The sequence below is a fragment of the Prionailurus viverrinus genome, chromosome A2, assembly GCF_022837055.1.
Source record: "Prionailurus viverrinus isolate Anna chromosome A2, UM_Priviv_1.0, whole genome shotgun sequence".
NCBI lineage: Eukaryota > Metazoa > Chordata > Mammalia > Carnivora > Felidae > Prionailurus > Prionailurus viverrinus.
In genome coordinates, this window is record NC_062562.1 from 146,209,397 (window position 1) to 146,237,389 (window position 27,993).

The 27,993-nt window shown below is 41.8% G+C and overlaps 1 protein-coding gene across 5 annotated transcripts in view; it reads left to right on the plus strand.

The window, feature by feature from the left end:
- The window catches only part of STRIP2 (striatin interacting protein 2), a 49,361-nt gene that overhangs the window by 15,610 nt on the left and 5,758 nt on the right, over nt 1-27,993 (plus strand). For 3 of the 5 annotated variants that reach the window (XM_047850343.1, XM_047850347.1, XM_047850344.1), the window contains exons 9-20: nt 335-538; nt 1,828-2,063; nt 2,324-2,389; nt 3,091-3,154; nt 4,365-4,436; nt 7,287-7,361; nt 8,055-8,152; nt 8,624-8,750; nt 11,336-11,436; nt 14,412-14,478; nt 25,589-25,693; nt 26,784-26,988. In XM_047850343.1, the coding sequence (XP_047706299.1) occupies nt 335-538; nt 1,828-2,063; nt 2,324-2,389; nt 3,091-3,154; nt 4,365-4,436; nt 7,287-7,361; nt 8,055-8,152; nt 8,624-8,750; nt 11,336-11,436; nt 14,412-14,478; nt 25,589-25,693; nt 26,784-26,988 (1,420 nt within the window). The remainder of the gene's footprint in view (nt 1-334; nt 539-1,827; nt 2,064-2,323; nt 2,390-3,090; nt 3,155-4,364; nt 4,437-7,286; nt 7,362-8,054; nt 8,153-8,623; nt 8,751-11,335; nt 11,437-14,411; nt 14,479-25,588; nt 25,694-26,783; nt 26,989-27,993) is intronic. The other 2 variants (XM_047850345.1, XM_047850346.1) reach the window with 2 other exon arrangements.

The window sequence follows — 27,993 nt, forward strand, 5'->3', positions numbered from 1 at the left end:
TTTATAGCATCTGGATGTGCTCCTTTAAAAAAGGGAACATAGTTCCCTGCTCCCCACCCCCCCTTTTTTTTCAGTGGAAGGCCCTAGGAGTCCTTTTCCTAATTTCTGGTGATGTTTCCAGCCCTGAGTCAGTGTCAGTAAATAAATAATGCTTCATCCTGACCCCTGAGCTCCTAAGACTGGGGATGGTAACTCCATTTGCCCCTTACTGTTTTATTACTTCCTAATTCAGAAGGGAGTCTAAGGGGACTGGAGATTGTGGTTCTTCCCTGACTTTTCTCCTGCTGACTTCCCTCTGTTCCTTTCCTCTGGCCCTTTCCTGTTTATACCTTAGTTTACCCTCGGTGGATTTGAGCATCTACAGGTTCTCAAAGTACAGAAGCGGGCAGAACTGGGGCTGCCTCCACTGGCTGAAGATAGCATCCAGGTGGTGAAGAGCATGCGTGCCGCCTCCCCGCCCTCTTATACCCTCGACCTGGGGGAGTCTCAACTGGCACCACCACCCTCTAAGCTACGAGGCCGTCGTGGTTCTCGAAGGGTATGAACTAAAGCAGACAGTGGTGCTGTGATACTAGTTGTCTAGAAATTAAGATTTTGAGCTACTCTGGATGTGGAAGGAAAGGGCAGTTAATGACCCTGCCTCTGGTTGGCCCTGTGACTAACCTGAAACTAACGTTGAGTCTAACCTTGGAGACTAACCTTGGAGTCTGTACTTTAGCCTCTGTCTCCCAGCTGCAGCAGGTTCCTGGGCTATCATGATGTGACATTATGGTATCGCATCATAGATCCATGTCTTGGTATAGAGTCATTGGCCTAGACCTAGTGTGCCTGGAGTTCCCTAGCATCCTGGACAACAATTAGGGTATAATCCTGGAGTAGGGACCCAGATCACCTGAACAGAGCTCCCAGCAAATCCATGTGCCCGGAGTGAGGCACTTTATCATTTTCTTGGCAGCAAGAAGGTTTACTCTGAGCCAGCCATGCTCTTGTCTGGCCCTGGAACTAGACGCTTATATTTAGGAGGTGATTGATTAGTGTTCTAGCTATAATCTGCATCCCTGGAAAGGTCAGAATGACAAGTTGCACTGACACTTGACCATGTACCCATGAACTCACCTCCCTGAAATACCTGAGCTCACCAATAATAGGTGACAGGACCAGACAATCATGTTCAGTAGTCTAGTCTACATAATCTATAATGTGATTTTTTTTTAGGCTTTATTTTTTTTGTTTTATAAAGTAATGCTTACTCATTGTACAAAATTTGGAACAAATATAAAAATGTGAAGAAGGGAGGAAAAAAGAAAATCACCCACAAGCTTAACAAACCAAAGGCAGTCACTGTTAACTTTTTGGCCTATTTCTGTCCAACCTTTGTTTCTTTCTGCAACAAGATTTAAAATTCCAAACTTGCTTCCCTCTGCCTAGCAGCAAGCCTCTGTCCTCCTCTTCCTCAGTCAGCCAGCTGGTGTATACTCACAGAAGGCAAACTAATTGAATGTTCACCTAAGCAGAGCATAATTAGGAAGGAAAGTGCTGGGGGGTGGAGAAAAAAAGCATCCATGCTTTCTGAAAGCTAAGTAACTGACTTTGGGATTATCTATGCTTTGTTCCCCAGCTTGGTTGCCTGAGAGGTACTTATCCTGGAATAGGGCCTGGTGGGGATACTAGGGTTGAGGTAGGGAAGGGGATATTCTCAGAAGAGCTGGGTTGTTACTCCACATATCCTGAAGTCTAGCAGCCTGTGGGTAGAGGGTGACTTCAGACAAGGATGCTCAGAGTGAGGTCTCTGTATACCTTCTCTCTACCCTCCCAACCCCCGCCCAGCAACTCCTCACTAAGCAAGATAGCCTGGACATCTACAATGAAAGAGATCTCTTTAAGACTGAGGAACCAGCCACAGAGGAGGAAGAGGAGTCTGCTGGTGATGGAGAACGAACCTTAGATGGAGAGTTAGACCTGCTAGAGCAAGACCCCCTGGTGCCACCTCCACCTTCACAGGCACCCCTTTCTGCTGAGCGGGTGGCCTTTCCCAAGGGCCTACCTTGGGCCCCAAAGGTCAGGTAGGTTTGATACCTCCAGGACCCTGAGTTTGGGGATTAGAATCACTGAAGGCCCAGAGTGCAGTAGTCTAGCATTCAAGTCTCAAGCCTGGCTAGAAGTCAGAACTCCCAGGTTTGAAGTTTTCTCTGTTAGCGGTGAACTTCCCCCACTGCTCTAGTCATCCTATTGACGGGTTAGTAACCCAGAAAGGGTCTGTCTCTCAAGGTTTGTTGTGTTTTTTTTTCCTTTTCTGGGGTTTGCCTCTCCACTGTCCTCTCAGACAGAAGGACATTGAGCACTTCTTGGAGATGAGCAGGAACAAATTCATCGGATTCACTCTGGGGCAGTAAGTGACTAGATGGTCAGAACTGGCTATAGAGTGGTTTTGGGGGGCCAGAGGAATGGGTGGCTGGAATGAGAGATGTTGCCCTGTAGTCATAGTGTAACCTAGAGCTACTGGGTCATGGGCATCTCCTAGTGACTACTTTGGGCTTGTGCCATGGAATTTTTTTCCTTCTAGTTTTTTAGAAGAACTCTTATGTTCTTAGCCAGGTGTAGGACTTAACAAGTCATTGCTTCTTGGGCTTCAGTGTCCTCATGAGAGTGTTGGATTAGATGATCCCTAGGAAACCTTCCTCTTTTAATGGGCCAGAATTCTCTGAACAAGCAACATGGTCAGAACAGACCCAGTCTTTCCCCATTTCTCCTCCCTCATGAATTCCTCACACTGGCTGGCCCCTATAAAACTGAGAAAGTATTATTACTAGTGTTTCACTGTAGTTGGGCTACATTCCCTTTTAGGGAACCTACTGCTCCCTGACAAAGTAAATCCCCAAAAAACTATATAAAAATCCAAATTTTCACAAGCACTTCTGTGTGGCATTGTTCTTTTTGTGTCTTATAGCAATAATGGGGGTACTGGAAGCTTATAGAGAAAGATCCAGGATACAGCATGTTGAAAGTGGCATGATCCATGTAACTCTAGGGAATATCAGTAGTTCTGTATACTTTTGATGTTTATCATCTGGTATCTCTCTCATTTCACAGGGACACAGACACCTTGGTTGGATTACCCAGGCCCATCCATGAGAGTGTGAAGACTTTAAAGCAGGTGACCAGAGTGGGCTCTCACTCTCCAGGGATAGGGAGCCATCAAAACAAGTTGGATTACCCGAGTCCTGAGTATTGCCTCTTCTTCCAGACACATTCTGAACCAATTATTCTATATTTCCCCTGCAGGCATTTTGGCCAAAGAGGAAAAAATTAGGCCTCTCCCTACTTAAGCATTTTCCTACATTCAGATAGGGGGAAAGTTATCCTTCCTTCCTCTCATGGCTTTTTCCTCCTCCCGCCCCTTGCTTCCTTTCCTCTCACTTCTTTGTCCCTATAGGGCCACTAACTTCCAAAGGCCCAGGATTAGTAGCGGTCTGCTCTGCATCCAAAGTGTATGCGAGCACAAAGAGTAAGAATAGTCATCTCTTGGGGCGCCTGGGTGGCGCAGTCGGTTAAGCGTCCGACTTCAGCCAGGTCACGATCTCGCGGCCCGTGAGTTTGAGCCCCGCGTCGGGCTCTGGGCTGATGGCTCAGAGCCTGGAGCCTGTTTCCGATTCTGTGTCTCCCTCTCTCTCTGCCCCTCCCCCGTTCATGCTCTGTCTCTCTCTGTCCCAAAAATAAATAAATGTTGAAAAAAAAAAAAAAATTAAAAAAAAAAAAAAAAAAAAAAAAAAGAATAGTCATCTCTTGCCCAGACCTTAAATTCTCCCTTACCCCATCATCATCACTCCATACACATATACATGCATATACTCACATGCAGCAAAACTCACCAGGCTGTGGTCCAGGGGCATGGGCCTATTCTTTACTTCCCCTTGCCCTTGGTTGAAGGTAAATACTTAGGGATTTGCTGCTCTTCAACAAATACGGAAACAGAATAAACAGAAACACTGTATATGAAGCACTTGGCTCAATTATTAAGGGTACAAAGGTGAATAAGACTCCTGCCTTCAAAGAGTTCGTGTTCTATTTGGGGTAACAACCCATATACAGGACATTTCCTTATCATTGAGGAAGTTAAGCAAGAGGCTGGTACATATGTGATCAAGGCCCTCAGTATCTTTCTTCTTTTTTTTTAAGTAATCTCTACACCCAGCATCTCGACAACCCCAAGATCTAGAGTTGCACGCTGTTCAGACTGAGCCAGCCAGGTGTCCCCCACCCTTTGTTTGTTTGTTTGTTTATTTATTTATTTATTTATTTATCTATCTATCTATCTTATTTTTCTAGTGGCCTCAGCCTCTTAATTGATGTCTTTTCTTCCCCAGCACAAGTACATCTCCATTGCAGATGTTCAGATCAAGAATGAGGAGGACCTGGAGAAGTGCCCCATGTCTTTGGTGAGTCAAGGGGGTCCTACACAGGAGGAGGAGGGCAAGAGGAAATCTGTCTGCAGTGCTGTCACAGAACATGTGTGCATGCTGTTGGCCTCTTACTGTGTGTACCATGCAAGGCAAGGTCCCTACTTTTTATTTTTTGTGTTTTAGGTCCCTACTTTCATGATACATTCAAGTTAGAGAAAAAAGAAAATAAGTAATTAAGGAAACAAGAAGACTATCAGAGAATGGAAGATAATGACGAAAATTTAAGTAGGATGACATGGTAGAGGCATCTATCATGCAGTAGACTACTTTCAATTAGGCAGTCAGGATAGGTGGACCTCTGAGAAGGCGACAGCTAAGCTAAAATGTGAGGTACAAGAAGGAGTTGGCCGTAGGAACATCAGGGGAAAGAGAATTCTAAGCAGAGGATACAGGCTTAACAAAGTGAGAGCAAGCTCGGAGTATTAGGGGTAGCGAACGAAGGCCTGTGGCAAGAGCACAGGGGTGAGGGGTGAGGTTGTGTGTGACAAAGTCAGGGAGTGGCCTGGGGCTACTTTACACAGGACTCCTAAGCAAAGATAGGGAGTGTGAAGTTGTTTCACGGTACAAAAGTAAGTCCTTGGAGATTTTAAGCAGGGGAGTGGCATGATCTAATTTATCTTTTCAAAACAATTGGCTCCTGTGTATAGACTTTACCAGAAAAGAGTGGAAGCAGGGTGATCAGTTAGAGAGCTCTTAAAATAGTCAAGGTGAGAAATGATGGTGATATGGAGTGGGGTAGCAATTACGAAATAGGGAAAAGTGGAACAAATTTGGGTTTTATTTTGGAGGTGTAGCGACAAGACTTGCTGGTCAGTTGGATGTGATTAGAAAGGCACGGAGGAATCAAGAATAAGAATCATTTGCCAACATGGGGAGTTCTGTTTCATCAAGAGTTCTATTTTGGTCATACTCAGTTTTAGATATCCATTAGGCAGCCATGCACATGAGCAGTCATGCAAATTGAATGTATAAATCTAGAGTTCTAAGAGAGAGGACTGGCTTAGAGAGATAAATTTGGGAGCTGTTGACTTACTGGACAGTGTTAAAACCATAGAATTGGCTGAGATAACCCAAGGAGGGAATGGAAATAGAGGAAGGAACCCAGGACAAAGCCCTGGGCACACCAGTATGTTGAGGGTAGGATGAGTCAGGAAAGGAGCCAGAAAAGAACAGTAAGAGAAACACTCAGTGAGGTGGGAGAGAATGTAGGAGATTGTGATACTATAAAAACTAAGAAAATTTTTTTCTAGAAGGGAGTGATCAGCTGTGTCAAATGCTGCCGATAAATGGATAAGACTATAGGTGCCCATTGGATAGGACACCATGAAGATAACTGGTGACCTTGTTAAGAGCAACCTCAAGTGAAAAGGTGGGGCTAGTAGCCTGGTTGGAGTATGTTAAAAAAGGAATGTAAAGAAAGGAGGTAGACAGTCAACACAGACAACATAGTTTTATTATAAAGAGGATAGAAATGGGATGGTAGCTGAAGGAGGATGTGGGGTCAAGGGAAGGTGTTTTATAGCTAGGAGATTCTAGAGTATGTCTATGTCCTAAAAGAGATGATCTTGCAGAAAGGAGACGATTGCAGAACTAATGTATTTGACAGAGCAAAAGGGGGAGAGATCCCCAGCACAAGTGGAGGGTTGGCCTTTAATAGAGCAGAGGCGGTTCATCCTTCATGTCAAGAAGGAAGGTAGAGAACCTGGTAGATTTGGTGTTGAGAAGACGAGGGTGTGCCTGCCTGATTGCTTCTGTTTTCTCCATGAAGTATGAGGCCAGGTTAGCAACTATTGAGGGGTTGTGGGGTGAGGGGATTGGTTTGAGGACAAGGGAAAAGGGAAGGTATGACATAGATCTTTTGGAGAGCAGGAAGGCAACCTTAGAGGATTGCCTGAGTTTATTGAATGCCCATTTAAGCAGCAGCTGAGTTATTTGGGATGGCAAGGGCCAGGTTATCCCTCCCTGCCTCAGGGTAGACCTCAGGCAGTGCCTCGGGTGCCTCAAGGCAGTGAACCTTGCCCTGGAATAGAGATACCTTGTGAGAGGAAGGACTGCATTGGCCAAAGAGGACAATGGCCTGAGTAACCCCTTGAGCACTGGAGGCCCCTCTCCTCCCACTCTTATAAAAGGCTTAGATAGGGTCATCAAAGGACAAAGAGAGTTGTGCATAAGGGGCCTTGTCATTAAGGAGGAAGGGATGTAGTAGGGGCTGTTGGAGAAGGAAAGAAAATCGCTTCTACCCAAAAGCTTCCCTGCTAATACTCCTTCCTGCCTCTCTGGGCCATGGGTTACCCAACTCCCTTATCAACTTTCTCTACTGAGTTACCTACCTCTCACTTAAGAGCATTCGAGAGCTCTTGGATGGCCTCAGACTGACACCATAGGAAGTGCTTCTGTGTGGAGTATCTGTTCTAGTGTCCCAGGCATACATGCACCCTGACTTAAGTTCCTGTGTGGCCAGCAAAGCAGTGGTCTGAGCCAATTCCTAGGTAGGTGGTCTGATTCCTGATCTAACATGTGAGGTGGAAAGAAGAATTCTGGATTGATTCCAGATAATGGGAAAACCAGAATCAGATTATCAGGGCTGGAAGAGCCCTCAGAGGACATCAGACCAGCCCAGTGATCCTAAAGAAGAGGAAACTAAGACCCAAAAAGGAAAAGTAGCTTACCCAAAGTGATACAATGAGTCATTAACACAGCTGGAATAAGAACCTAGATCTGACTCCCAGCTCAGTGCTCTTTTCATGCCACCCTTCACAACCAAGAAAACATAGCCTTTGGCAACTGGAAAACGGCCTGGGCAAACTGTGTGTTTTCCTGCCATAGGGGGAAGAGGTGGTACCAGAGACACCATGTGAAATCCTCTACCAAGGCATGCTCTACAGCCTCCCCCAGTACATGGTAAGGAGATTGCTGGGCTGAGCTGCCCTTCTCTGCTGCAAGGAACAGACAGTTGAGAGCCATTTCAAGCTGAGCCATCCATCATTTGAGCTTATTTCCTGAGCATTCAACCCTGAGGCAAGGCATTGTCTAACACATGAGAATTCTGAGCTTTCCTCAGGGCTTCTCCAAGAGGAAGGAGGACTTGGCTTTACTCCCAAGTTCTTCTTTGGGAGGAGTGGAGAATAAGGTGGGATCCATGCAGGATGCATTGGGGGCCCTCCTTCTAAGTAAATATCCTCGACCCTTTGAAGTCTGCCATGGTCTGTCATGTCCTGGATAGCCTCAGGCTGAGTGGTGAGGATGTTGATGGTCAGGGTTAGAGGGAGGAAAGGGATAGAGGAGGTGAGATCATGCTTATACCTCTCACCTTATTTCTAGACATTGCCCCCTCACTCTCTTCCTTCCATCCTCTTCTTTAGAAAGAACAATCTTGAAGCAGAATAGCCTATAAGCTCCCTTCTGGGTCCATAGCCTCATAGGCAGGCCTCTCAGGATTAGGCACCTGTTTGCCCTTCTGGAGGCTGAGAAGATTTGGTTATTGAGGAATGGACATAGAGGAAGCCTTACTTCTCACAGGGCTGTTGAGGTATGGAAAAATAGTCTGTTGAATGGAATGTACAGAGATGGATCTCCTCATTTTCTACTTCCTAGATTGCTCTGCTTAAGATTCTACTGGCTGCAGCCCCCACCTCCAAGGCTAAGACAGACTCTATCAATATCCTGGCTGATGTCCTGCCTGAGGAGATGCCGTGAGTGCTTCAACTGGGTTGGCTGCTGAATGCTAGCTGTTTCGTCTACAGTGTCTCTCTAGTCCCCACCCCACCTTGATAACCCTTATAGGGATTGTCTCCAAAGATGTCTCCCCTCCCTTACCAGTAACCACTTTCCACTGGTGCTCTCTACTAGGTTCTTTTTAGCTCAGAATTGAGGGTCTGCAGGGCAACATCAGTGCCAGACACTGCGCAGGTATACGGGTAGACAAGGGCTGAACTTTGCCAAGGGCTGAACTTGCCAAAGGAAAGAGAAAAACAAAGAGAGCAGAGGAGCTTTTCTCCAGACAGGCTGGTAAGGGGTAGCTCTGGAGGTTTCCTAGCATAGAAGTTCAGATCTGCCAAGTTCTGGTTCTCTTGTATATGTTGTCTCTGACCCAAATACCTGGGTCCTTGTAGGCCTCTCTCTACGGCTACTCTCTGCACTGACTCCTCCTCTCCTCATTATAGCATCACTGTTCTTCAGAGCATGAAGTTGGGAATCGATGTGAACAGGCACAAGGAGATCATCGTAAAGAGTATCTCTGCTCTGCTCCTGCTACTCCTCAAGCACTTCAAACTGAACCATATCTACCAGGTGAGCAGCTAGCAGTGCTCCTCCACAGGTCTCAGGTGTCCCCCAGGCCCTGCTTCCCAAAGAGAGGATGCAGGGGCCTTTGTAGTCCAGTTGAACATCTTTCAGCCTTTTCTATATCTTCCTCAGGGAATCTCTATACCTGTTGCATAGGCTTGCATGGGGCTGGGGCGAGGGGCGGGGGGGGGGGGGGGGTTGAAGTGGGATGTGAGGTGCAGACATCTGTGTCCTTTGAATATTATCCAAGGGTTGTAGGTAAGAATTCTTCGCTTCTTGGGAATGTGCCCAGCCAGCTTTGAAACAGTAGAAGACAGGATTCAAGCATTCCATTAAAAAAAAAAAAAAGAAAAGGAAAAAGTATGTTGAGCATACCTTTCTATATGTGAAGCACTTTTCTAATGTTTGAGATAGAATTCTGAATAATGCACAGTTTTGGCTCCTAAGGGCTTTGAAGTCTTGTACAAGGTATGGATATATAAATAGCTAATTATGGAATGGTAAGTGCAGGATACAGGTAAGTATTAGCTGGTAATCCAACCTGAGATGGGGAAGAGGTGACTTCTAACCTGAGTCCTAAAGAAACAGATGTTAGCCAAGATATGGGAGTTGTCAGGGAAGGAAGATGGGAAGCCTTTCAAGCAGAAATGTTAATTTGTGAAAGTCCAGAGGAGAGAGAGCGAGAGCAAAGTACCTTTGGAAACTGATTAAATGTTGCTGGAGTTCTGCCTGGGGTGGGGGGAGATGGGGAGGGCTGGTGATACATGAAGCTAGAGACGATGGCAGGGAGCAAATCACACAGTTGACAGCACACGGTTATTGAGTACTTCTAATGTGCCCGGCACTCTATTAAGTTCCTATGGGTTCTCATTTAATTCTCTTAACCCTATGAGGTAGGTCTTATTTTATCACTGTTTTATAGATAAAGAAACCGAGATTTCCTAAGAAACCTTTCCTAAGAAAGGTTAAGAAGCCTTTTCCCCATGAAGGCATTGTTTGCCATGCTAAGGAGTTTGGACTTGATTCTGTGGGCTTTGCCAAGATATGGGGGAACCTGGGAGCAGAGAATGGATGGTCTCTGTGATGAGAACATGGGGAAGAGAGGGAGACTTCTCATGACTGCTCAGTGTCTCTGCTCCATTGTCCTCCTAAGAAGTCAGAACCAAGCTTGTTGCTAGAACACCAGGTTCTCGGAGTACACAGAGGCTCCTGCAGGCTCTGTGTCCTTGAGGTTTGACTATATAATCAGGGTATTTCTCCACATTAGTACATCCAGAGACATCTTTGGGTGTGTTACGGGTGTCCTGGGTGCTCACACTTCTTCTGCCAATGTTTGCTGAGCAACAGCAGGGCTGGGAGGAGAAGGGGTGGGTGGGAGATGGTGTTCCTAGTAGAAAGAACAGAGAACCGTGGATATGTTTTTCTGTCTGCTTCTCTTGGTGGGCAGTATGTGGATCAACAGCCAGACAGGTGGGTGGCTTGATGGGCCTTGCCAGTGTGTGTCAGTGTCAGTGAATCCCAACAAGTCTACAGATACATCTCTAACTGAAAAACATTTTCCATAACTTCATTGTGGGTATGTATTGGCTGCTCCATCTGGAGCTTTGGAAAATACCCTGGGTCAGCTGCCAGGGAGAAAATATTTGAGCAGAAGAAAGAAATGGGCAGCCCAAGCTGACTCCCCACCTCTAACCACACGCCCAGGGGCAGAGGGCAGCTTGGTTTGTTTCCATGGCTACGTCTTGGTGACCAGGAAAAGCTAAGGGATTTAAAACACCACAATTTTCTGCTTTTTCAACACAGTTTCTGTACTGTCCCAGTAGTCTGGGTTCTGGATCTGGAGCACACTGTATCTGATGCTCCTCAGTGTATCACAGGCAAAACCTAGGTGATGCAACTCCATGACACGGCCCACTAGGTTTTCCCAGACACAAACCCCATCCAAATTCAAGCGAACAAAATGGAACCCCTATGTTCGGGTGTTTAGCCATCAAAGAGATCTTGGACTTATTCTCAGTGCAGGGCTTTTATTGATCCATTCGTTAATATACTGATATTGTAAGTACAGGGATAATATAGTGAACCACATAGACTCGTGCTGGAGCCCACATTCCAGTGGTTCACTTGGTTACTTACTGTGTGCCATATCCATCCTGACTGAGTGATGCCAGCAGTTGCTGGGAGTCAGCTACACCTGTTTCTGCTATATCAATCACTGTGGAAACACTATGAGCCAGAGGTTTGGTATGGAAGACAACTCCCTCAGGGAGCCTTCCTTTCTTGTTGACCTTAAGAACAAATTTCACAGCGATTCCTTCTATTTACCTGGAGTGGGATTTTCTTTCTGGCTTGGTTGTGTTTTTTGCATTTGGTCAGCTTCTTGCAACAACGTACACACACTGAAGATTGGCCTCCATGTAGGATGAGCTGGCTGATGATGCTTCTCCCATTTCTCAGGATGGCTGATAACATAAGTGGACACTGGATATTCTTAGGAATGGATATTAGAGTTGTACTTGCCTATCTTTTTCATACACACTTTCTGTTCTCCCCCAAATAAGCAACCTTTCTGTTTGGATCTTTTAATTCAGTTTGAATATGTATCACAACATTTGGTATTTGCCAACTGCATTCCTTTGATCCTGAAGTTCTTCAATCAAAATATCTTGTCCTACATCACTGCCAAAAACAGGTATGGACTCTGGACAGATTTATTTCAAAGGTCTTTTTTGGAATGGATTGAGAAATATACATCTCTGAGCCTTTCAGTTCTCCTTGTGTCCCTAGTCCCTTCAATGTTAGAGCTGTCACTCTTAAATTTAATTTCCTTAAAGTGTAAGTTGATGATGGGGTGTGTGGTTTGGCCTCTTCACAGAGGTATTTGTATTTTAACAGTTTTGAAAACTGAAAAATGTCATGATTCAAATAAATAAAACTGTAACACTGAAATTTTAGCCCTATGGCAGAAGGATCCAGAAGATATTTTTTTGTGAAACAGACTTCTTATTTGGCCATCCCTGATTTTAGTATAAATCATAAGTTGGATCAATTGTGCTTCTTTGTAAATTGTAGTCTTATACCGAATTTGTAACTGAAGGTAAATAATAGATCCTTACTTAGATCAGTTTGTAATAAGACAAATATAGGGTATTTTATTTAATCTCCTCGGCGCTAAGAGGTATTACACATTTTATTCCCATTTCACCAAGTAGGAAACAAATTCAGAGAGCTTCATTGACTTGCTCAAGATTAACATGCTAGTGAGACCACTTAAGTAAGCAGTAGAGGCAGGATCAAAACACAAAATTGTTTTCTGGTCACAATCGCTATGAATACAAATTGCTTTCCACTCCTCCAGCCAAATGGGGACTTGGGGGTTACAGAGTAAATCCTTGTTCTTTAGTTTGCTACTTCCCCAAGAACTGGAAGCATGCTAATTAAAGTTTACCAGAAATGCTTTTACCAGAGGCAGAGCTCCTAAAGTAGAAGTAAGAAGGCTGATGTGATTACTTGGGTTGACTGGAGAGCACCAGGAGATGGTGCCTCACCAGTCTTGTCAGTACTGCCTGAAAATCCACCATAGAGAGGCAGCCTACTTATACGTAGTTTAAAATAAAACATACACATGGAACCCAGAGTCATGAGACCTGCCATTTGCTAGCTATGTAATCTAAGTAAGGACATTTTTTTTTTTGAGCCACAGTATTTTCATCTTATGATGGAAATAATACATCCTCTCACTATATCATAGAGATTTTATATAAGCATTAATTAAGAGAAACATACAAGAGTCCTGTTCCACATTTCCGGGGTTGGATCACCCGGATCCATCCTTGCTTGGATCAATCAAGTATGGCTGGGGTTCAGGAACTAAATACCTACCCTGCACCATGGGCGTAGACGGGAGAGGCAGACAATCTGATAGGTGTCTATTGGGTTCCATTTGGAATTGGAAGAGTGGTAGTGCCAGCCTACATCATTTACTAAGATTGGCTTGGATAAGATGGTCCTCTTTTGCATCACCTGTAAGCTTTACTGTTGCATGATCCCTGAAAACTTGGAGCACTCCTACATCCTTATTGCATAGTTTTATCATGGCTTTTACAATCCAGATAGATATTCCAGAAACCTGTAACTTTATTTTTGGCCCCCTTAGGCTAGAATTCCGTTCACTGAGACTGCAACACATCCATCTTTGATTTCCCACCCCCATTTCCTGGTTGCCAGCACCTACATAGCCATGGGGCTTTGTCTGTGGGAGGTGGGTAGATAAGTGGATACGCCAGCCAAGAAAGTTTATCCTAATGGAGCAGTACAGACCTGGCAACCCTGGGAGAATCCAGTAGAGTGAATTAAGATGATGAGCAACGTTATAGGTTGTTCCACTGCCCTCTCTTCTTCTATCTTGGTTCCCCTAGGTTATCGTTGAGTTTCTTGGACAAAGGTAAATATTTCTAGGTAAACAAATTGTTGCTTTTTGTTTGGATAGAGTTTTGGTTTGTTTTGTTTTTTTTGTTTGTTTGTTTTTTCAACATCTATTTATTTTGAGAGAAAGAGACACAGCAGGAAAGGGGCAGAGAGAGAGGGAGACACAGAATCCTAAGGAGGCTCCAGGCTCTGAGCTGTCAGCACAGAGCCCAATGTGGGGCTCGAACTCACGAGCCGTGAGATCATGACCTGAGCCGAAGTCGGACACTTAACCCACTGAGCCACCCAGGCACCCCTGCTTGGATAGAGTTTTGACTTTTGAAATGTAGGGTCAGGTCCAAGAAACCCCATACTCCTCTTTATAGCCCCTGCTTTGACAACATCCTTTATCCATTTCCAACTGCACTAGTTCAGATGGATTGGTTATAAACCTTATGGAATGTCAGAACCAGAGGAAGCATTAGAGATGAGCTAAATTCTGCATTGTACCAACAAAGAAAGGAGAAAAGGAAAGCAAGAACTGTAATTTTGAGTAATTCTGTCTCTGTCGTCACGCAGTGCCTCATTTCCCCTGCCTACTCATGCCTGCTTCTCTGGGCTCACTGCAGAGCCTCCAGCTCCCTTGCAGTCCCCCACTGTGGGTTTTGGGGACAGATGCCATTACCATTCTTGAACTACTAGATCGGCCCTGCTGTAGGAAGCTGCCTCTGTCTCAAGCTTCCTTCAGGAGTGGCTTCTGTGATCATTTCCCAGAGCCTCTGGCTTCCAGAAACATTTGGTAAAGGACACAGGAGAGAGCTTCATTTCATCCTCACATCCACAGATTGTTAGTAATTGGGCAGCAAGTTTGAAGGTTGGGCAGCATCTCTGGGAACGCAGTTCACAAATACACACAAGCATACACTTAAATGCAAAAACACAAATGCACACAATTGTTCATGCATTTTAAAGAAGGGAGGAGAAAGGTGGCTATCCTACAGGCTCTCTTGCTGGTCTCTTTTGCATCTGCCAGATGGGGGGCCAGCCTGAAGGAACTCTGTTTGTTCCTCTCATGACTGAGGAGAGGAGACTGGAGCTGGAGTTTCCTGGCACCACAACCCTCAGTTTCAGCTGAGGTCACTAGCGCTTTGGGAAATAGATGGGGCCTGCTGGAGAGAAATAACTCCTGCCATTTCAGATACTGCCATGTTTTGCCATCGCTATTTCCCTAAAGCCTGTCCCTTTCTCTGTGTCCTGCAGCATCTCAGTCCTGGATTACCCTTGCTGTACCATCCAGGATTTGCCGGAGCTTACTACAGAGAGTCTGGTAAGCAGAGGGGAATTTGGTAGCTTTTGAAATTGCCAGGCTGGGATTTACTCTTCCATTTCTTCTCCAGCCTCCTCATGCCCCTGGTTTGAGAGTCTCAGATCAATAAAGGCATATTGGCAAGAGCACAGAGGCAGTGGGGGCTTAGAGCTGCTGACCCAGTTGAGCAAAATTGGGAAAAGCTGCGCATCATAATTTGCAGAGAAGAGAAAAGGGTCAGTGACAAACACTAAGGAGGAGAGGGAATTTAGAAAGATAATGGGACTGAAATTGAATGTGAACATCTGTGCTAAATGACAGGACAATCTCTACTGGTCTATTCCAAACAATGATCTGTCTCCTTTCTGCTATGTCACAGGCTATTCACTTTTCATTTTCATATAGATTGTAAAAAGTAGAAGTGTAACTTGCTTAGGTCCCTCTAAGCCAAAAGCTGGTAATAGCCACAGAAGATTGACCCAGAAATTTCTTCATCCTGGAAACAACTTTAAGCAAATCAGAAAGTTCTTCAGCATTATTTTGAATTTCATGAAATGGACTAATCAACAGCATATTGAAGATCAATTGTCTGCCATGTAGATATACCCCCTAAGATATACTGAGTTCACACCCTCACCCTGTTGCATTTACTTGGTTATCTATATTTGTTTCTCCGTTTAACTGAAAACTCCTTGAAGGAAGAGTTTCCTTCAAGGAAGGAATGCAGAGCATCATCTTCATTTTTATATCCCCAGAGTGTAGTGCTATGGTACATGGAAGGAGCTCAAATGCTGAATGACTGGATGATAGCACCCACGTGTCCCCCAACTTTAATACCTGCAAAACATGGTATCCGAAAAGTATATTATACACAAATAGAATGATACCTTCTGTGGTACAGGTTTTATACAACCATAGGATTCTTTGCTGGAGGGGAACTGAGAGCCATTTAGCCCAACCCCCTGTTTCAAAGATGAAAAACCAGAAGGCCCAGCGGATGAAGTGACTTATCATAGTCCACTCCTCCTAGATGACAGATCCTGAATTAGAAAATGACCCGTGTCCTAAGATATTAAATCTAGCACCCTTTTTAGCATCAGGGCAGAGATTTCCTGTCTTACTTAGATGTGGTCTCAGCAGCCAAGGAAGCTCGGAGCTTCTTACGCCTATAGAGAGAGGTAATAAGTTGTCTAACAACCCTGTTTATGCACATGGTGTTATTCAGTCTATAAAATACTGTAAGGGGTGCCTAGATGGCTCAGTCAGTTGAGCATCCGACTCTTGATTTCAGCTCAGGTCATGATCTCACAGTTCGTGAGTTCAAGCCCTGTGTCAGGCTCTCCACTGACAGTGCGGAGCCTACTTGGGATTCTCTCCTCTCTCTTCCTCTTCTCCGCTCACGTGTGCGTTCCGCGTGCTGTCTCTCTCAAAATAAAGAAATAAACTTTAAAATAACTGTATAAGCTTGATATTACTGTTTTATAGATGGAGAATTTAACTGCCAAAAGCTTACAGTTGAAAGTAGCAGAGCCAGGGTGGAGACTTACATCCCTACCATTCAGAGTTGGAATGAGGAAAGCACTTTCTCACAGAAAACAGTGGTATACACCATTAAAGTGCTACTGTTAGTAGGGCATTTCAAAACATAAAGTCAGCTTTTAATGGCTGAAATCTATTTCTTAGTGCAATATGTTCTTTTTTCTCAATCCCACATATAGAAAATTGATGGAAATTATACCTTCAAATATCTTTTGATGGATCTTTGAGGATATGAGCATAAAATTATTGAAATAATTGTCATGCCTCTGAGAAGATTTTATTGTTATCCATGAGCAGGTGAAAGCACGCATCTATTCTAAATAAAACAGTTCATGCTAGGTAGTCCTCTCCTTTCTGTGAAGCAACAGTGGCACCTGGTGGTTTCATTTGGTAACCACAGATTTTTCTCGCTTGAATTCATGGTACTAGTACTCCCCCTGAGCCCAATCATGGGCTTAAGTAACTAGCAAGTTTACTCCACGTAGGTCCTCGACATAATGGTTTGTTTATCTAAACTGATGGCTTCTGTACTCAGAAAAGACTAATGTTCATATGAGTAAGATTTATCTCTTTTCCAGGCTCAATAAAGTAATTGTAAACAGAAAATGAACTGGGTTTTTATAAATGTGTAGGATTTTCTTTAAATAATATTGCAATTGCATTTAAATAATATTGCAGTATATACCATTGTAGAAAATTGGCTAAATACAGAAAAATAATGGGAAGAAAACAAAAATACCTTAATTACACTGCCTACATGTAACTACTGTTAATGTTTTGCTGCAATCACCATATATGTACATATTCATTCATATATATACACACACATTATTTAAAAGAATAAGGACTTTGGGTTATGTTTCAATTTACATGATAAAATTTAAATCACAATGTGACTTTAAACATATTTGAGAACATAATTTTTTTTTAAGTTTATTTTTTTACTTTGAGAGAAAGAGCAAGCTGGGGAGGGGCAGAGAAAGAGAGAGAATCCTAAGCAGACTTCACACTGCAAGCATGGAGCCCGATGTAGGGCTCAAACCCACAAACCATGAGACTGAGCCAAAACCTAGAGTCAGACACTCAACCAACTGAGCCGCCCAGGCGCCCAAGAACATAATTTTTTTTTTTTTTTAACGTTTATTTATTTTTGGGACAGAGAGAGACAGAGCATGAACGGGCGAGGGGCAGAGAGAGAGGGAGACACAGAATCGGAAACAGGCTCCAGGCTCTGAGCCATCAGCCCAGAGCCTGACGCGGGGCTCGAACTCACGGACCGCGAGATCGTGACCTGGCTGAAGTCGGACGCTTAACCGACTGCGCCACCCAGGCGCCCCAAGAACATAATTTTTAATAGCTACACATAATACTCCTTTTCTTAATTTTCTTAATTGATTGTTTTCTACTACTGTTGGGGTTTTCTGTGTAACTCCAAAATGAACATCCTCACACATGAATCTTTGACTTTGTCTCTGATTATCTAAGATAGATTCCTAGAAATAGAATTACTCAGCTGAGGTAGTCTTGGTTCATATTTTCTCAGTTTTCTGAATTCGAACTGAGTTCAACTTCATCTAGAACTCCAGTTGCACATTTAATGGACATGAAATAAGGTCAAAGTTAAAGGCACTTTCTAAAGTCTTCCCATTTTGTCAACATGTTTAGCTCTACAATAAGACATCCTTACCCATGTACTGAGAAGCTTCCCTACGTACCTGGTATAGGAAGGCTTACAATTTTTGGATCTCCAAATGTCTATATTCAAATTCAATCCATTAACGTAGGAAAAAATTAAATTCCAAACATAGAAGGGTAATGAATGCATGATTGTGTGGAAGATAGGTTGCTAGAAAAGTCAGTGATATGGCTTCAGCAAGTATTGTAGAATACTCATCATTTGAATGGTTATTTGGGGCAGTGGTATAAAAAGTAGAGTGAGCAAGATGATGCTTTGGGGGATGGAATATTTTGATCTTTTTTTTTTTTTAATTTTTTTTTTCAACGTTTATTTATTTTTGGGACAGAGAGAGACAGAGCATGAACAGGGGAGGGGCAGAGAGAGAGGGAGACACAGAATCGGAAGCAGGCTCCAGGCTCCGAGCCATCAGCCCAGAGCCCGACGCGGGGCTCGAACTCCCAGACCGCGAGATCGTGACCTGGCTGAAGTCGGACGCTTAACCGACTGCGCCACCCAGGCGCCCCTGATCTTTTATGTATTAACATCTTTTTCCATATTTATGTATATATTAGAACATACATAATGTTATTACAATAATGTATTTCTAACTTCTAAGCAAACATGTATATTTAGGATTGCACACAAAAATTATTTACTGAGAGATATGTGCAATAAAAAGTTTAGAAACATCACTGCTTTAGAGTATGTTGAAACGATGGTAAGTTTGTAGGTCAGCTTTCTTTGTGGTCTGTTGGCCCTAAAGAGAAATCATACAGATTACACCCCTTCCTCCTTTCCTCTCCTATTCGACAGATATTTGGGCCCCAAAAATGTGGCAAGTTCTGTGTAAATCCATTGTCACTGCTGCCAAGCCAACTCAGTTCAAAATGCTTGTTGTTTTTCTACAGAAAGTGATTTAATAACACCAGCATCACATACAAAGAAGGGCATATTTTGAACAATGTAGATGTTCAGGTAGGCCTATAGATTAAGGATGGAGGAATGAGAAGAAGTAGTATATGTGGAATCTCTGAGTATCAGAGCTAGAGGTTTCTCAATATCTTGCCGAATCGCATCCTTTACTGATGAGGAAATGGGTGGAGTGATGAAGTATTGTCCGGGTAGAGCCAAAATAGTGGGTCAGAATTTACGTGACTTAGCCACTTGCAGAGAAACATTTGGCATTTCCTTTTAGATATATGTAAATAAAATTATTGTTAATTTTTAAAAGGTAGTTCATTGCAAATTCCTCAAATTTGGGTTTGACATACATTCAGAAAGATCTATAAAATTATGTTCATATCACTTAAATTTATGTACCTGATCCTTTCATCTATCCTTATTAAATTTTGTTTTTATAACTTCCTAATCCAGATATTTTTAGATATCCCAGAAGATTTTTGTTGTTGTGGTTTTAGTTTTTATTTTCTTACTGGAATATAATCATGTTCAAGTATTAAGGTCTCTAACATTCATTTCAGACATTATTTAACCAATGATTTGTGACCATCACTATTTAAAACCACAATTGCCTTTAGCATTATTGTTTCTCTGTTCTAGATATAATGCAAACACATCATAAGGTGAATATCCAATTTTCTATGAGGTATATTTATATAGAGGATAGAGGAAGAACCATGGATAAATGTTTTTTTTTTTTACCATGTTATCATTTTTCTTGTTAAAACAGCATTTCTGTTATGGGTATGAGATTAGAATCTATGGAATGAGTTTTCAAATTCAAATGTGCAGATCCCTCTCCAGGGTGCAAATAATAGTTTGTTTTGCTAAAGCTCCCCAAATGATTTTGACATTTTCTCTTCTCCTTCCTCCTTTTTTTACTCATACCACTTAAGAATTACAGCTCTCTTTTATGATATCTAGGTCCTTAATCCAGCAGTGCCTTAACTGTCAGAAATCCATATGATAAGGGAATTCTTCTATAGTGATTGGGAAAAGAAATTCCTTTTTTTGGGGGGAGGGGGAGGGAAGAAGTTCTAAGCTAGAAATATGAATTCATTTTCAGTTGTGTGAACCACAATAACGGAATGAATGAAAAAATCATTTCCCGAGAAATGGTTATTATTGTGAATTTACAATAATTAAGTGTTAAAACCTAGCAAATGTTTTTTTTTTTTTCAAATTGGTTCAAATAAATGCAAGACTGACATGGCGTGGAACACCCGAAGCCCAAAGCAAAGAAATAGACTAGTTTGTAATATAGAAAAGGCAGACAGAACTACAGCTCTAAGTTACCTTGAGCAAGTAGGTTGTAGAAGTTCCATCTGTAAAAGGAAGAGATTGGGCCATTAGGTGAACATAAACTTTTCCTGGACTATGAAACTCCCATGGAGTCATGACATAACAACCAAGTTAATATTAGAAACTCTGATTTTCACTGAAAAGCTGGTTATCAATCTGAAAATAAGAATCATCACTAGGGACTTTAATAAGCTGAGAAGGTTTGTGATGTATTAGATCTAACACTTAGCAGTACTTCTTTGTTTTGTTTTGTTTTGTTTTGTTAAGTTTTTATTTATTTATTTATTTATTTATTTATTTATTTATTTAAGTAATCTCTACCCCCAACATGGGGCTCGAACTCACAACCCTGAGATCAAGAGTTGCATGCTCTTTGGCCTGAGCCAGCCAGGTGCCCCTAGCAGCACTTCAAAGGTTCAGTCTGATCGTAGACTGACCGAACTCAGTCAGATGTTCCCCTTTACAACTGGAAACCTATTATTGTCGTTATTGTTGTTGTTGCTGTTGTTGTTGTTTCTGGAAACTATTAGGCTTGTTTGAAATGACGATTATAATAGGACTTTAGAAAGTTTCTTTACCATTAGGTTTTGAAGAAGCTGAGAAAGCAGGGGATCAAATCAAATTTTCTCTCAGGAATCATCTTCTGTGTCTGGGATTCCAGAAGGGCGACCAGAAGATGAACAGTAAATAAAGAACAGTAAATAAAGATGAACCGTAAATAGTGTTATAATTCAATCAGTTACTGGAGATAGAGGTTCAAGCTCTGGTTGGGGCACTTACGTGAACTTAAGCAAGCCCTTTCTTTCCCTGAGCCTCAGGTTTTGCTTCTGTGAATGACAGAATTGGACTAGACTTAGCCAAGTCTAAAAGCTGAGTCTCTTTTAGTGCTCAGATTCCAACCAATTTGCTTTCCTCAGTACAAAAGGAAGAAACACTCTGTTCTTTCAGCAGTCTTTTGAGTTAATTATCCACATAACTGGCGTAAGCCTCTGTTTTTATTTGGCTTGGCTCAGTCAGCTGGGCTAAGATGGATCTTGAGAACAGAATCTTTGTAGTGCCTTAGAGATGCTATGAAAGGGTAGGATGTGATCCCTGAACTGAATTTTTAGACCTCAGGTGTATGTAAGTAAAATGTTTTAGTTGTTTTTGGTTTTAATTCCAGTGTAATTAATATACAGTATTACATTAATTTCAGGTGTACAATATAGTGATTTAGTAATTCTACGCATTACTCAGTGTTAATCATGATAAGTGTACTCTTAATCTCCATCATCTATTTCACCCATTTCCCCCACCACCTCCCCTCTGGTAACTTTCAGTTTGTTCTCTATACTTAAGAGTCTCTTAGTTTGTCTTTCTCTTTTTTCCTTTGCTCATTCATTTTGTTTCTTAAATTCCACTTATGAGTGAAATCATATGGTATTTGTCTTTCTCTAATTTATTTCACTTAGCATTATACTGTCTAACTCCATCCATGTTGTTTCAAATGGCAAGATTTTATTCTTTTTTATGGCTGAAAAATAATCCATTGTGTGTATGTGTGTGTGTGTATATATATATATATATATATATATATATATATATCCCATCTTCTTTATCCGTTTATCTATGGATGGACACTTGTGCTGCTTCTGTATCTTGGCTATTGTAAGTAATGCTTCAGTAAACATAGGGGTGCATGTATCCCTTTGAATTTGTGTTTTTGTATTTTGGGGGTAAATACCACGTAGTATGATTACTGGATCATAGGGTAGGGTAGTTCTGTTTCTAACTTTTTGAGGAACCAGTTTGCATTCTTACCAACAATGTAAGAGAGTTCCTTTTTCTACACATCCTTGCCAACATTTGTTGTTTCTTATGTTTTTTGTTTTGGCCATTCTGACAAGTATGAGGTGATCTCTCATTTTAGTTTTGATTTACATTTCCCTGATGATAAGTGATATTGAGCATCTTTTCATGTGTCTGTTGCCAGCTATATGTCTTCTTTGGAGAAATGTCTGTTCATGTCTTTAGCCCATTTTTTAATTGTATTATTTGTCTTTTGGGGGTTGAGTTGTATCAGTTCTTTATATATTTGGGGTACTAGCCCTTTATCAGACATGTCATTTGCAAATATCTTCTCCCATTCCATAGGTTGCCTTTTAGTTTTGTTGATTGTTTTCTTCGCTGTGCAGAAGCTTTTTATTTTAATGTAGTCCCAATAGTTTATTTTTGCTTCTGTTGCTCTTGCCTCAGAAGACAGATCTTGAAAAATAGTGCTACCGCCAAGGTCAGAGAAATTACTGCCTGTCCTCTCTTCTAAGATTCTTATGGTTTCAGGTCTCACATGTAGGTCTTTTATCCATTTTGAGCCTATTTTTCTGTATGGTAAAAGAAAGTGGTCCAGTTTTATTTTTTTGCCTGTAGCTGTCCAGTTTTCCCAGCACCATTTGTTGAAGAAACTGTCTTTTTCTCAATGTATATTCTTTCCTCCTTTGTCAAAAATTAATTGACCAAAAAAAAAAATTAATTGACCATTTAATTGTGGATTTATTTCTGGATTTTCTATTCTGTTCTATTGATCTGTGTGTTTTTGTGCCAGTACCATACTGTTTTGATGACTACCACTTTGTAATATAACTTGAAGTCTGGAATTGTGATACCTCCAGTTTTTTCTCTTTCAAGATTGCTTTGCTATTCAGGGTCTTCTGCGGTTCCATACAAATTTTAGGATTGTTTGTTCTAGTTCTGTGAAAAATGCTGTTGGTATTTTGTTGGGGATTGCATTGCATCTGTAGATTGCTTTGGGTAGTATGGCCATTTTAATAATACTTTTTTTCTTTCAATCCATGAGCATGGAATGCCTTTCCATTTCTTTGGTCCTCTTTAGTTTCTTTCATCAGTGTTTTATAGTTCTCAGAGTACAGGTCTTTCACTTCTTTGGTTAGGTTTATTCCTAGGCATTTTATTATTTTGGGTACAATTCTAAGTGGAATTATTTTTGTAAGCATATGCTTATGCTACCGAAACATGGGCAAATGTTTTCTTTTTTAACTTCCGCTGGTAGAAGGTGAGTTAAGGTCTTGCTTTGGATAGTGTGAAGTATCAGAAACAAGAGAATATGACCAAGTGCTGCTGTTCACAATATATATCTCCCCACAAAAGTATACATCTTAATCAATATGCTGAGTCCTGCCCTCCCCCCAAAAAGAGAAAGAAGGTGATTTGCCTTGAGTGAACATAAATAAATAAAAAATCCCTCACGTCTGGCAAATCTGAAAAGACACCCCATGGAACTAAAGGTCTGCTGGAAAATTATTGTCTGTTAGGTTGGAACAAGGCAGAAGGCTTGAGCAGGGCTTCATGTAGAGCCTGCTGCTGCAAACAGACACCAAGCCTGGGAGCGGCTGTCCTGAGAGAGCCTTTGACTTAGCATGTGTTATTTCAGTGCCCACTTCAGGCAGCATCTGGTGATGCAGGAAGTGAGGCTGGTTTTAGTCAGTGGGGAAGTATTATCAGAAAGAAAAGAGCAAGGCCCTGGGCAGATGAGACTATCTTCAGGAGGGAACTGAGATGTCTTTCCTGGGACTCTTGAGGGTGAACTTTGAGGAAAAGGCAGCCACAATCAGCTTACTTTCATTTAAAACTTCACTTTTGAGCCAAGTGGAGAAAGTCAGAGTAAATCACAGGGTTATTGAATGATCAGAGGTGAAAGAATCTTGTGTGTGTGTGTTTTTTTTTTTAATGTTTTCATTTACTTGAGAGACAGAGCATGAGCAGGGGAGGGGCAGAGAGAGAGGGAGACACAAAAGCTGAAGCAGGCTTCAGGCTCTGAGCTGTCAGCACAGAGCCTGATGCGGGGCTTGAACCACGGACTCTGTGATCATGACCTGAGCCGAAGTCGGATGCTTAACCGACTGAGTCACCCAGGCGCCCCAGAGGTGAAAGAATCTTAAAGATGATCTAGTTCAGCCTCTTACAAGAAGCAGGGAAATGATTTATCTACCGTCATACAGCCAAAGCCAAAGCCATAATCCAGGTGTCCTAGTGTGTCTATTCCAATGCTGCTTCTACAAGGCCACTCCCCTACTCCCATACTTTTGTTTTATTTTGTTTTAACATGAGCTCTATGTCCAATGTGCGACTTGAACTCAGACCCCAAGATTAAGAGTCACATGCTCTACCAACTGAGCCAGTCAAGCACCCCCCATATTATATTTTGAGGTGCTAAGGAATGCAAGGCTTTTTATGCTAGCATATTAGAAATCAAGATAAAGGAAGCTTACAGTGGAGATATACTTAGTCTCTCCCATATGTTCTCTGTTTCCCTTGCTTCTTTAAAAAAATAAATAAGTAAACATTTAAGAGTCCATTCCTCTGTTAGCCACACAAGATGGAACATCTGTAGAACCTATCTGTTTTGGGCAAGCTGACTAGCTGACGCACTAGAATGGAAACTCCCATAGAAGTTTCTCTTAGAAGGAAACAGATGGTTCTCCAGGGACTAGTTCGAAACACAATATTGAACATTTACTACAGAAAAGAGAACATTATTTTTAAATAATATTCCTAAAAAGTTTCTATGAAACTTTTTGACCCTTGGTCTTATTTATTAGAATCTAGTATTAGATTCTAATACTCTCAAAATTCCTGGAGGTTTGTTCCACATTGGATGTATGCCTATCTTGCTTGCTTCAGATTAATTTGGGAAAGCAGCAGAGGATAATTTTCCATTCTTCAGACGACAGCTCACTTCTACACATCATCTCCTACCCCTACTTTCTCCTATCAATTTGTAGACATGAATAATTTCCAAGATGTTAGGTTGGCCACCATGCATACTCGTTGATTTATATAACTTCTGACACCAGTATATTTACAGTCCCCAAATTGAGAAGCACTCTTATTTTTGTCCCTGAAAGATGTTTCTGTGAGTAGATACCTGTTTCTAATCTGACATCCATCTGTTATCTCTGGTTGGGTGCTCACAAGCTATCAATAAACATGTTAAGAGAAACACCTGGTTAGAATTAACCATCTGCCATTTTTGCTTCCGTGCTGGAGAATCAAGCTATTTACTGCAATGGGGTTTGATAAAGGAGGGCGGGGTGATTAAAGAAATTCAATCATAATGAATATCAGATCCATCCAAAAATAGTTTGAAATCTACCAGAATAGGGGCACCTGGCTGGTTCAGTTAATAGAGCATGTGACTCTTGATATTGGCATCATGAGTTCTAACCCCGTGTTGGGCAGAGAGCCTACTGAAAAAAAGAGAAAGAGAGAAAGAAATCTACCAGAATAAGTCCTAGCAGTTACAAATACAGCTTATATAAGTGCAAAGTATATGGAGGTAAAATTCTATCATCTCTTTTCTGATTCTAAAACAGAAAGTTACACAAGAAGGCTGGCTTGAGTGAAGTTCCTATGTTCATGTATCCTCTTTCTAACCAATTCTTGCTCTAGGTACAGTCTTCCAGGATTGGCAGCCGTGTGTTTTCAGATGAAGGGTATTTCATGCTTTGAGGCCTTAGTGTGTGAAGAGCAGAATGATGAGGAGGTAGCGTTTCATAAGGAAAGCCTCACCTAAACTGACCAGCTGTGACTTCCAGGTTTCTGTGGGAATGAAAGCCTTGTAGGTGTTGACACAATGGGGGGTCTGCCTTATTACAGGAAGCTGGAGACAACAACCAGTTCTGCTGGAGGAACCTCTTTTCCTGCATCAACCTTCTGAGGCTGCTCAATAAACTGACCAAATGGAAGCATTCCAGAACCATGGTGAGTGGGGCTTCAGATCATGGAGGTGCCTATCTGACTGAATTTTTTACATTGTAAATATTTATGGACTTCCTGCTTTGTGAACTCTATAGATAGGCACTAAATGCCACATAAGGTGAACACCTCCTAATTCTGGGCACTTATTCTATATGAGATAATTATTCACCAGTCTATTTCTTTATAAGGAGCTGAATATGGACCCTCCCCCAGAGCAGCTCCGGTTGGAAAGTTAACATTGTTATTTGGATTATAATCACACATCCCAAATGATGCAAGTCTTAAGATTATTCATTGCAGCATGAATTATGAAAGATTGGAAATGACCTAAAGCTTATTAACACAGGACCAACTGGTTAAATAGTGTTGGTACATCCTTATAATAAAATATTATATAACCATTAAAAAGAATGAGGCAGGAAAAAAGAACGAGGCAATTCTATACTGATGTGTAATAATTTTCAAGATGTATTGTTAAATAAAAAGCAAGGTATGGAACAATATGACAGGTTATGTAGCTAGCTGTTGTTTTTGTTAATAAAAATAATATATGTGTACAAAGAATTATGTATCCAGAAGATTCTTGAGAAATTGTAACAGTAGAAATGGGATGTGTGGCTGACAGAATTATTTTGCTCTTTATATCATGTACTTTGAATATTAGAAACTTTGAATTGTGACATATAAATGGAGTGATTCCTCTATATTCTTAAAGACTAAATGTAAAGAGAACCTGGACCATAGATTCCCAAAAGCTCCCTGGAGTATTGAGGCCAGCAGGCTTGGCTTAATTTGTGAGTTGGGGCGCCTGGGTGGCTCAGATGGTTAAATGTCCGACTTTGGCTCAGGGCATGATCTCGCAGTTCATGGGTTTGAGCCCCACATCAAGGTCTGTGCTGACAGCTCAGAGCCTGGAGCCTGCTTCAGATTCTGTGTCTCCCTCTCTGCTCTTTCCCCACTCATGCTCTGTCTCTCTCTCTCCATCCCAAAAATAAACATTAAAAAAAAAAAGGATTGTCTGTGAGTTGGAGTTCCAAGAAACTTTAGATCCTTATCTGCCTCTCTTCACTCCCACCCTTCTTTAAATTGGTAGATGCTGGTGGTATTCAAATCAGCTCCAATCTTAAAGCGGGCCCTCAAGGTCAAACAGGCCATGCTGCAACTTTATGTTCTGAAGCTGCTAAAAATACAGACCAAGTACTTGGGGCGCCAGTGGAGAAAAAGCAACATGAAAACCATGTCGGCCATCTACCAGAAAGTACGCCACCGCATGAATGATGACTGGGCTTATGGGAATGGTGAGTATTCTTAGAGCTTTTGACCTCCAGGAGTTGCCCAGAGTTTAAACAAAACTAAACAAATGTGTATCTGTACTCTTTTGGTATGAATTGTTACATATTTTGGATGAGAAAATATGTGATTATAGTCAGGGGCTGATATAACAAACTTTAAGGTACTGCCCCAAATAGCATGTACCCTGGTCCCAGATTAACTATAAAAATCCATATTATAGGGGTGTCTGGCTGGGTCAGTCAGTGGAGCATGCAACTAGTGATCTTGGGGTTATGAGTTCAAGCCCCATGTTGGGGGTAGAGTTTACTTTAAAAAATTCCATTTTATGAAACAAGTAAATTAAGAGATAATTACCCCTTTTTAAAACATTCCTTTAAATGACAGGTTTCTCCACAAGATTTCTAAAATTAAAATAACCTTTTATTATTAAAAAGCAGTTAGAGTGACACCTGGCTGGCTTAGTCGGGAGAGCATGCAACTCTTGATTTCAGAGTTGTAGGTGTGAGCCCCGTGTTGGATGTAGAGAGTACTTAAGTAAATAAACTTTTTTTAAAAAGCAGTTTGACCACACTGAGATACCACCTCACACCGGTCAGAGTGGCTAGATGAACAAATCAGGAGACTATAGATGCTGGAGAGGATGTGGAGAAATGGGAACCCTCTTGCACTGTTGGTGGGAATACAAACTGGTGCAGCCGCTCTGGAAAACAGTGTGGAGGTTCCTCAAAAAATTAAAAATAGAGCTACTCTATGACCCAGTAATAGCACTGCTAGGAATTTGCCCAAGGGATACAGGAGTGCTGATGCATAGGGGCACTTGTACCCCAATGTTTATAGCAGTACTTTCAACAATAGCCAAATTATGGAAAGAGCCTAAATGTCCATCAACTGACGAATGGATAAAGACGATGTGGTTTATATATACAATGGAATACTACTTGGCAATGAGAAAGAATGAAATATGGCCTTTTGTAGCAACGTGGATGGAACTGGAGAGTGTTATGCTAAGT